We start from the raw sequence: 11,521 nt of genomic DNA on the forward strand, positions 1-11,521 counted from the left end.
ACTTAGCTGTCTACTGTTAAAGGGCATTCAAGCGTTTCCGGGTTGGGGACTATTATTAACAACTAGAGGCCCGATGCACAAAGATTCCTGCAAGAATAGTCCTTCCTTCCCCTGGCTGCCGGCACCGGCTTCCCTCCGGCACCTGGGACCCAGGCTGCTGCGCTCTGGCCACCACCTCCACCCACTGCAGCCTCTGGGAGCAGGTTCCCACCCCTGTGTGTGTCCACTGGGGTGGGGGCGTGCTCTGATCCTGCACATCTCCCACTGGGGATATGCCCACAACCAAGGTACATGCCCTTGACCGGAATCGAACCCGGGACCCTTCAGTCCACAGGCCGACGCTCTATCCACTGAGCCAAACCGGTTTTGGCATGGTCATGACTATTAAGGCTTGGAGCTGGTCGTGACTGTAAAGGCATCCTGGACTAATTTGCATATTACCTCTTTATATATTCATAGATGCTACGAAGAACATTCTCCTAGACCGTATGTGCATTCTTTTCCTCTAGAGCAGCGGTTCTCAACCTGTGGGCCGAGACCCCTTTGGGGGTCGAACGACCCTTTCACAGGGGTCGCCTAAGACCATCGGAAAACACGTCTATACTTACATATTGTTTTTGTGATGAATCACTATGCTTTAATGATGTTCAATTTGTAACAATGACATTGGGGATCACCACAACATGAGGAACTGTATTGAAGGGTCGCGGCATGAGGAAGGTTAAGAACCACTGGTCTAGAGTTTTATACTCGAATTTGGAATCTCTGTCCAGAGGTTTATGCATCTTCACCTTTATTATGCCACGTGGTTTCTCATTTTGTACTAATCTGTTTTCCAACCAGCAGCTTCTGAGAGTTCATTTCTGCTGGCGCTTGATGTTCTCAAACTTTCAAACACTCCCATTGGAGGGTCAGAGGGGAGGAGGGTGTTTTGGTCTGTGCATGACTGATTAACTAGAGGGGGAACGCTTTCTCCCGCATTGATTGACTACTTGCAGCTCCTCGTTTGTCAAGTGCCTGCAAAGTCTCTTGCCCATTTTCTATTGGGTAGTAGATCTTTTTATTTTCCTTCTATTGATCCTTTGAGTTGTTTGTAGATTTGAGTACAGAGTCTTTGTCATTTTTATTATTTATTTTTAAAATATATTTTTATTGATTTCAGAGGGAAAGGGAGAGGGAGAGAGAAAGGTCAATGATGAGAGAGAATCATGGATCGGCTGCCTCCTGCACGCCCCACACTGGGGATCGAGCCCGCAACCCAGGCATGTGCCCTTCACCGGAATCGAACCTGGGACCCTTCAGTCCGAAGGCTGACGCTCTATCCACTGAGCCAAACCAGCTAGGGCTCTTTGTCATTTTTAAATGCTGCCAATATCTTCTTCTGTGGCTTGATTTTGATTTATTTATTTTTAATATATTTTTATTGATTTCAGAGAGAGGAAGGGAGGGGGAGAGACAGATAGAAACATCAATGATGAGAGGGAATCATTGATCAGCTACCTCCTGCATGTTCTCCACTGGAGATCAAGCCCAGAACCTGGGCACGTGCCCTTGACTTGAATCAAACCTGGGACCCTCCAGTCTGCAGGCTGATGCTCTATCCACTGTGCCAGACCATCTGGGCTGTGGCTTTCTTTCTTTCTCTTTTTTAATATATTTTATTGATTTTTTACAGAGAGGAAGGGAGAGAGATAGAGAGTTAGAAACATCGATGAGAGAGAAACATCGATCAGCTGCCTCCTTTAAAATCCAAGATATATCATTGTTTGAACATGTGATGCCTGCAATAAATGCTATCAGGGTTGCAGGGGTCCTCAAACTTTTTAAACAGGGAGCCAGTTCACTGTCCCTCAGACCGTTGGAGGGCCGGACTATAGTTTAAAAAAAACCTATGAATAAATTCCTATGCACACTGCAGCAGCAAAAACACCCAGCGGGCCGGATAAATGTTTTCGGCGGGCCGCATGTTTGAGGACCCCTGCATAGTATTGCCCTCCTACTAGCTTTGTGTAGGTTGCAGGGATTTACCTACTGGCGCATCACTAGCAACTGAAGTTTGGCAAGATCATCCATAGTTGCCGAAACCGGTTTGGCTCGGTGGATAGAGCGTCGGCCTGCGGCCTGACGGGTCCCGGGTTCGATTCCGGTCAAGGGCATGTACCTGGGTTGCGGGCACATCCCCAGGGGGAGATGTGCAGGAGGCAGCTGATCGATGTTTCTCTCCCATCGATGTTTCTAACTCTCTATCCCTCTCCCTTCCTCTCTGTAAAAAATCAATAAAATATATTTTTAAAAAAGGATCATCCATAGTCAATGATCCCACCTGCATTTTCAGCAGCATTCCATCCTGCTGTTCACCAGCCTCTCTTCTTGATCTTTTTTTTTTTTGAGCTCACGCATACGAATGTCTAACTAACGTAGCTTCTTCCATATCTCAACGCACCTCAGAAATCAATAGATTCAAACCGAAACGTGTGATCCTTGGCCCCATCTTGTCAGTTCTCTGCGATATTCCTTATGTCAGTGAGTGGTATCCCATCCATCTCGTTGCTCAAACCAGAAACCTAAGAGTCATCCCTACACCTCTCTCCCCCTCATTCTCCGTGTTGAATCCATCCCACGTTCTGCCAATCCTGCCCCGTCATGTTTCTCCATCCACCCATCTCTTTCCACGTTCACCATTCTGCTCCTATCAACACAACCATTACGCTTGTCTGATGCCAAGTTTCCTGTCTATTCTATCAGCATTCACCTGGCCCTTTGCCAATTGGTTCTCCGCAAACAGCCATTTGGAGCGATGGTGAAATCGATCATTTGAACTAACTCTTCTGCCAACAGGAAAAGAAAACACAGAGAGATGAAGCCAGCATTGGGAGCCATGCCTAGAGGTGTCTACTGTTTGCAGAGCAGCCTGAGAATTTCAGCAGAATTTCATTGGACTCAAGAGGCTATAGGGACAACATTTGGGCTTCAGAACACCCACCTGACTTCCTGCTTAGGAGGACTTACTAAATCTCCAGGCTTTGGGTCAGGAACTCTAAATAGATACATCTCAGGAGAAGGGTAAACTGGAAAGAAATCAATGATCCAAGGGACTAAAGCCTATCTAGGAAAGTCCTCTCTAGTCCTGACTGGATTACATTCATCTGGGCTTGCTGGTCAACAGAGCCATCTCCTAGAGGCAAACTGAGTCCTGAAACACTCCCTTCTACGGACAAATGGCATCACCATAAGCCTCGAATTTCCTTAATAATTTTCATATGTATTGTTCCTACCCAAGGATATGTTTGTTTTTTATTGACTTTTAGAGAGAGAGGAAGGGAGAAAGAGAGAAAGAGAAAGATCCATGTGAGAGAGAAATATTGATCATTTGCCTCCCTTCTGTGTCCTCATTGGGGATTGAACTTGAAACCGAGGTATGTACCCTGACCAGGAATCGAACCCGCAGCTCTCTGGTGTACATACAGGACAGTACTCCAACCAACTGAGCTACCAGGGCCAGGGCCTTCATATATATTTAAAAATGTTCTTAATAATTTCATACTGCATGATTCTCTTATAAAGACAACTAAAACTACTCCACAATATATGCATATACATAATTTTAAAAGTATATATATATTAATAGTCTGTGTATATATGCTACACATAAAACTTTTAAATACTTATATATTAAAGGGAATGATAAACACAGGATTCGGGGCAATACTTATAACAGGTGAGAGAGGAGCACAGAGGTGGATATAAGTCTGTCAATGTTGTAATTCTCATGTTGAGTTCAAAGGTTTCAGCTTCTGTTTATTATTGTTAATGAACAAACAAGCAAAAAAGTAAATAAAAATGTCTTCTCCAAGCCTGACCGGTTTGGCTCAGTGGATAGAGCGTCGGCCTGCGGACTGAAGGGTCCCAGGTTCAATTCCGGTCAAGGGCATGTACCTTGGTTGCGGGCACGTCCCCAGTGGGAGGTGTGCAGGAGGCAGCTGATCAATGTTTCTCTCTCAATGTTTCTAGCTCTCTATCCCTCTCCCTTCCTCTCTTTAAAAAATCAATAAAATATATTTTTTAAAAAGTCTTCTCCAAGATGAGTCATAATAATGTGTCCTGAGATAAAGATGAGGATAACTCCTGTTTTGTGTAACTGAGGTTCAACTAAAAGGCAAAAAAAAAAAATTGGTAGATGTTACTGACATTCGACTAGAATGATTCGTAATAGGGCCGATAAAGAGCATTTTACTCTAACTTCATTTCCTCTGCTCACTTTCTGTGAAATGTGCTTAATCGGGAACAACTGTCTACATTTTTAGTTGTTACACTAGCAAAAAAAAAACCCAACAAAAAACATGACTGAAACTACTAAGATGTGAAGATATAAATGGAAAGGAAAATGTGTGCACACCACTCTGAACCCACCACAAGCTCTGGTTGAAAGGACAGCTGGTTCCTGAGCATAAAGAGGGAAGAAGGTGTGGAGAGAAGTGAAGACTTTGGGGAGAGGGGTTAAACTCCTGGGAGCAGTTAAAGCTTCCAGGAAGCTCTTGGGGTTAAGCCTCGATAGAGAGAGGACAGTTCTACGAAGGACATGGGCAACGCTGAAAAGTCTCTATATTTGTTTTGAAGCACCAAAAGCCCAGAGCACTCAACTGTTTTGATCCTAAAATAATTTGTAAAAATCAGAGTTTTATTGGCCATTGCCTATTGGTGTGTATGTGGAGCTCTAAGGAGATTCCTTGGTTACTTAATTATGGATTTACCCAGTTTTCTGTTAGTTCATTTCTCCCACTTTCTTTTTCTGTCTCCCCCCCTACTTCCTTCTTTACAGGTCATGTGCTTTGCCCCCTCCACCCCGCCCCGCCCCCGCCCATGCATGATATTGAGGCCTAAGTTACCAATGAAAACCACTTGAGACCTAACTGGTTTGGCTCAGTGGGTAGAGCGTCGGCCTGCGGACTGAAGGGTCCTGGGTTTGATTCCGGTCAAGGGCATGTACCTTGGTTGTGGGCACATCCCCAGTAGGGAGTGTCCAGGAGGCAGCTCGTTGATGCTTCTAACTCTCTATTCCTCTCCCTTCCTCTCTGTAAAAAATCAATAAAATATATTTTTTAAAAAATTTATTTTTACAGATGAATAAAGTGTGGCTCTCCTCTCTGTAAAAAAAATCAATAAAATATATAAAATAAAATAAAATAAAATTTAAAAAGTTTGAAAACTTTTTTTTTTTTTTATGAAATGATGAGGTATGCTCTCAAGGTGCTCAGCTGGTGTGGTTCGATATAAGAGGATTCGCTAAATTTCTGCTGATTCCCACGGGACCTCTCCGGCCATGTGGCCAATGATCATGAGGAAACCGTAACTTTAGGTTTATAAATGCTGACCCTAAAGGGGAGGGGGATCAAGGTCATGACCGTTTTATGCACTTCATACCTCTTTATTGTAATGTGTTTGAAATCAACCTGATAATGTCACGTCAAACAGGTGTCAAAACTAAAATAAAAGAGAAAAAAAAATAAAGGAAAAAAACAGGTGTCAACTTGTCAACTACCCTGACTTAAGGAAGCATATAAAACTCTTCTTGAAATCAGTCTGAGCTGGTCACCACATGACTTTGGAAAAGCCTGCGTCTACCTCCTGCTCTTAGAATTACAGCTCGGTCTCAAGAATGTGATCTTCGGACGTATCCATGTAGTGAGGGCTCAAGTAGCAGCTGAGGCTGACTTGCCAGGACTGGAAAGCTACCCCAACTCCTCGCCGCCAGGAAAGTAGAGATGGTTTTTCAAATCCCTTTCTCAAGTTGGTCCTTCCAAGGACTACACCCGCGTGATACCATTCTGATGAGAAACAGTTCCTGCTTCTGATCCACATAACTTCTCAGGAGATGATTCCCGACCTGGTTCTGAAAGCAAACTCATGCACGCAAAATATGTTGGTGTGTTTGATTGGATAAGGGCACTGGGGTAACCTTTCTCTCTTTTTTTTTTTAATCCTCCCACTGGGGATGTGCCCGCAACCCAGGCACACGCCCCCGACCGGAATCGAACCCGGGACCCTTCAGTCCGCAGGCCGACGCTCTATCCACTGAGCCAAACCGGTTTCGGCCTTTGGTTGATCTCTTACCCCCTCACCGCCCCACCCCCACCTCATAAGCTGGACAGTGGGGTAACCTTTATAAAAGAGAAGTGAGCAGGTCCCCACGATAAGACAGTCATGAGCCCCATGAAGTTAAAAACCTTCTATGGGGAATGAACTATGCCAGTGGTCAGCAAACCGCGGCTCTTTGGCCCCTTGAGTGTGGCTCTTCCACAAAAATACCACGTGCGGGCGCGCACATACAGTGTGATTGAAACTTGGTGGCCCTTCGTGGCCCATGCGCAGAAGTCGATATTTTGTGGAAGAGCCACACTCAAGATGCCAAAGAGCCGCATGTGGCTCGCGAGCCACAGTTTGCCAAGCCGCAGTTTGCTGACCAGTTTGCATATTATGCAAATCAATGATTTTCATAGAAGGCACCTGTGATACAGGCAAGCACAGCCCTGTGGGCATTTACAGAAGGGAAGAGAGCTTTAAGGGCGGTCCCCCTGCTTCCTGGAGGTAATACCGTTGCAGGGGAAGGGGTCGGGGAGCTGCATTTCACACAAGGAGGAAAAATCAATACAGTGAATTTACCAAATGTTCAGATGAACATTCTTGAAGTATTGTTTTAGCATCTTTTTAAACAAATATTTTTGTTGATTTCAGAGAGGAAGCGAGAGGGAGAGAGAGATAGAAACATCAATCATGAGAAAGAATCATGGATCAGCTGCCTCCTGCACGCCCCCGACTAGGGATCGAGCCCCCAACCCAGGCATGTGCCCTGACCCAGAATCGAACTGCGACCTCTCGGTTCCTGGGTCGATGCTCAACCACTGAGCCACACTGGCCAGACTGTTTCCACGTCTTTTGTAGTACTCACACTGAAATCATTTATTTCACTCCTGAATCCCCAGCATCTAAAACAATGCTGGCACATAGCAGGCACTCAATAAGATTTTGTTTAACACATGCGTTCTCATTTTATATGCAAAACTTTGATGGGAAAGAATTGAACCAAAGCCCAGCATGAAGAAATGACAATATCCGTCACATGCATCGACCCACACGGCATGTATATAGTGTTCCTTCGCGTTTTGAAATGTAGAGCCAGCAATGTTAGAGGAACCGTCATAGTATTTTGGGGGAAAGACAAAAAGGGGAGCAGAATTAGAAACTAAAATTAGCATATACTATAGAAACACACGCGTCATATGACATACACTGCCTCGCACAGTGTCTGGGACAGACTGGGCCCTCGACAGATTTTCACTGAGCAAATAGATAAATGAATATCTGTGAGCTAACTGCCTACAAATGGTTAGCCCAAAGGTGAAAAGAAAATCGTTAAATTTTAACTAATGGGGATATTCTGTTGAATTGGGGGGGAGGGGGAATAGAGTTTGCTTGAGGCAGTCCCATGTTAAACAGAACTGGCTCCAGAGGCCCCTCCCACATCTGGCTACATGTGCGCATGTCCCCTCCAGGCCATCCCACCTGCTCAGTGAGGGGGTGAGCATTCCAGTGTGGAGGTGCTCCATTAGATCAGCCGGGTAAGTCAGTCAAACCAAGTAGGTATGACTCCCAATGGCTCAACTAACTAGCGGACGCCCAACGTGATCATTTTTCACTAGCTCCATATTTCTTGACACTTGTTCTTCTTAGACAGTATATTAACCAAAGTGAGGCAAATGTTTTCATTAAAACATTTACACAACTGAAGGACTTATATGCGTGCATATAAGCATAACCAATGGACACAGACACTAGGGGGGTGAGGGCATGTGCTGGGGGTAGTGGTGGGGATGGCCGGGGAAAGGTCAATGGGGAAAAAAGGAGACTTATGTAATACTATGTGTAATACTTTAAACCAGGGGTCCTCAAACTACGGCCCCGTGTTTAACGCTAAATCAAAATGACGAGGAAAAACAGACACATTTGCATTTAATGGAAATAAAATACCTCCCCCTAGAAGAAAGCAAATTCACACTAACACCACCTTCAAGATACATCAGAAAAGTGTTCAGGAGAAAACGAACCATTCGTACAAGTGAGTAAGAGTCATTGCGAATCATGACCGACCGTTCAGGTAACACCACCACCAGGAATAACAGAGAAATCGGTGCTTACCAGACCACCCCCAATGACAGCTACTTTTTTCCTTTGAGAGTCTGAGGCATCCATGGCTGCTGAAGCGCTCTCCCCCGATCACCGTGGACACCCTGTCTCCCACACACAGATTCCTCCCGTCTTTATATACTGCCCCAGCCAGCCACAGTGTTTGAGCAGGCCTGGGAGGCAGCATTTAACCCCTTCGTCGCCCAGAGCACAGTCAACTCTGCTTCAAGGGAAAAAAAAAAAAAAAGAAAGAAACTTGATGACCTGAACCAAGACTGAAAATCCAGCCAAGCGGAGACACGCCCTGTCTGAAGGGCAGACACAGACAAGTTTGAACGACAGACTCAGAGCTTCTCTTCTTCTTTTTCTACCACATTCGTTTTCTTTCTTACTTCCGTTTTCCATTCAGAGTTAACCATGAATGAAACTCCCCTCGTCTGAAGTCCCCAAGCATCTTAAGCTTCTCTTAGAGAGTGACATGGTATGACTCCATCATCCAATCATGAATTATTTTTGCCTTTAAAGAGCCACATTTCAGGAATTTCACCTGAAGGCGCCTCACAGACTGTCTTTAAAGACTCTACCTGGGCAAATGTTTTGCCTACTCTTTTTTTTTAATATATTTTATTGATTTTTTTACAGAGAGGAAGGTAGAGGAATAGAGAGTTAGAAACATCGATGAGAGAGAAACATCAATCAGCTGCCTCCTGCACATCTCCCACTGGGGATGTGCCCGCAACCCAGGTACATGCCCTTGACCGGAATCGAACCTGGGACCCTTCAGTCCACAGGCTGACGCTCTATCCACTGAGTCAAACCGGTTTCGGCTGTTTTGCCTACTCTTAATATTCTCCCAGCAAGATTTCCAACTGCGTATGTGACCATACTTTCTTTTATTTTTATTTTTTGCATCAGACGCTAGAAACTTTAGAATCTAATGTGTGCATCATCACTAGGGGCGATGATGAATAATATTCTCCTTGTAAACTCATTCCTGGCTTTATGTCATATCACTCTCCACTTCTTTGCCTTCTCTCATCTTATTTTAAATATATATATTTAACATGAGGTGGTGTTAAATAAAGAACATAAAAAATGATGCTTCTTCACTTCCCAGGAAGAGCAGGGAGAATCCAGAATGGCTTTCCCCCTGGTTAAGAGCTAGAGTTGAGAATCACTCAATACTGGCCCCTTGTGGATGAGTATAGAGTTGTTAGAAGGTTTGTTGTTGGGTATTTCATTCATTCATTCACAAGGTATAAAATTCAAAAGACACAAAAGGGCACACAGTGAAGAGTCATTTTTATAACCCTGCTCTTGGGCCACCTGTTTTTCCTGCCCATAGCAAACCACTATTTTGGGGTTGGTTACCCTAGTCTTCTAAGCAGCTCTCTCTCCCTCGACACAGGGAATTTCTGGTTTTTGCAGGTTTGTCCTGTATCTCATTGTCATTTTAATTTGCATTCTTTGTTAACAAAGTTGCGCACCTTTCACTTGTTTATTCGCAACTTGCTTTTCTTCTTTTGTATACGGGTGCTTATATTTCTTTGAATAGTCTCCCTTTTTAAAAATGCCATTGAATATGAGTTTTATTCTTTATCTATGTTGCAAATATATTACATTCTTATAAGGATATAGTTTTATTCATATATGTGTTGCCTTTTTGCTTTCTTAGTGGTGTCTTTACAGGAAAAGATATTCTTAATTTTAACATATTTGAATTACCCAGTTTTCCCTTTGTGACTAGTGTTTTTTAATCATTTTATCAGTTTTTGTAATCATGAGATCATAAAGATGTTCTTCTATGTTGTCTTCTAAAAGATTTTTATTTTTAGGTCTATCGTCAACATGGAGTTAATTTTTATGCATGCTGTGACATAGCCCACATTTATTTTATTTTCCAAATGAATACCCAATTTCCCCCAAACTTCTGAATAAAAAGAATTTCCTTTTCCCACGACTGCCTTTGTCATAGGTCCAGTGTTTATATATTTATGGGTCTGATTCTAGGTTTCTATTTTATTTCATCTATTCTACACTTGCCTATACCAGTGCCAATTCCACGGCCAAATTACTTTGGCTATACAATAACCCTTGATTGTTTGAGCAACAGAGAGAGAAACATCAATGATGAGAGAGAATCATGGATCGGCTGCCTCCTGCACGCCCCCTACTGGGGATCAAACACACACCCCAGGTGTGTGCCCTGATGGGGAATCAAACTGGGTCAATGCTCAACCACTGAACCACACCGGCGAGGCCTCCAGGAATGACTTTTGCCTTGAAGTTTAATTGTCTGATATCAGTATTACCTTTCTATATTAAGCTAGCATTTAGATATGATATCATTTTCAACCATTTGATGTCAGCTGTTTTTTTTTGCCTTGAAGTTTAATTGTCTGATATCAATATTACCTTTCTATATTAAGCTAGCATTTAGATTATTATATCATTTTCAACCATTTGATGTCAGCTGTTTTAAAAGTCGCCTTTTAAACAGCGTTCAGGTGAGTATTTTAAAAGTCCAACAGGAGAATACTTCACAGTACTCTTTGCTTTCCAGGAGACACTGCACACTTCCACTTCTCTCCACCTGTATTTATAAATTTAACAAGTCAGCGTTAGTGGCAGAGGTTAATGAGTGCTGAGGTTAATAAGTACCGTGTTTGCTCGGTAGTTTTCATCATTCTCCTACTGCTGACATTGACAGAATATGGCCTCACTGCGCTCGATGAACTCACTTGCTCAATCAATGTTTGTTCATTTCACCAGGCCCTTCCCGCTGGCAGCTCTCTGCCTCGAGAGCCTCCTCTCTCTGTTCTCAGTGTTTAGGTCTCAGTCAAATACAACATCCTTAGTCTCATCAATTCTACCAAAAAAGTGCTATCTGCCCAGCTGGCGTGGCTCAGTGGTTGAGAATCAACCTATGAACCAGGAGGTCACGGTTCGATTCCCGGTCAGGGCACGTGCTGGGGTTGCGGGCTCCATCCTCAGTAGTGGGCGTGCAGGAGGCAGCCAATCAATGGTTTTCTTTCATCATCGATATTTCTCTCTCCCCATCCTTTCCTCTCTGAAATCAATAAAAAAATATTTTAAAAAAACACTCTGATAAAAGTCTATTTAAAAAAGATGCTATCCCCTCATTCTCTAAATAGGTTCCTGTTTATTTCTTTTTATTGCGTTCACCATTATATGAAATTTACTATTGTTATGAAACCTGATTTACTTACTTATTTGAAGAACAAATAAATATTAGTGGACATGAGGGGAGAAAAATAGATGGACTCCAGAAGTAGAGTAGCTAGGCTTTGTTGGAGAATCGGGCATAGTGTATGCAGGT

General features: G+C 43.5%; 1 protein-coding gene across 1 annotated transcript in view; it reads right to left on the reverse strand.

The window, feature by feature from the left end:
• KMO (kynurenine 3-monooxygenase (kynurenine 3-hydroxylase)) overlaps positions 1 to 8,289 on the reverse strand; it is a 31,420-nt gene extending 23,131 nt beyond the window's left edge. Inside the window, exon 1 of the mRNA XM_006757661.2 lies at positions 8,194 to 8,289. Coding sequence (XP_006757724.2) covers positions 8,194 to 8,247 — 54 coding nt within the window. The 5' untranslated portion in view covers positions 8,248 to 8,289. The remainder of the gene's footprint in view (positions 1 to 8,193) is intronic.
• Positions 8,290 to 11,521: the final 3,232 nt, after the last annotated feature.

Source organism: Myotis davidii, unplaced genomic scaffold (genome assembly GCF_000327345.1).
Source record: "Myotis davidii unplaced genomic scaffold, ASM32734v1 scaffold875, whole genome shotgun sequence".
In the NCBI taxonomy this organism is placed as follows: Eukaryota; Metazoa; Chordata; class Mammalia; order Chiroptera; family Vespertilionidae; genus Myotis; species Myotis davidii.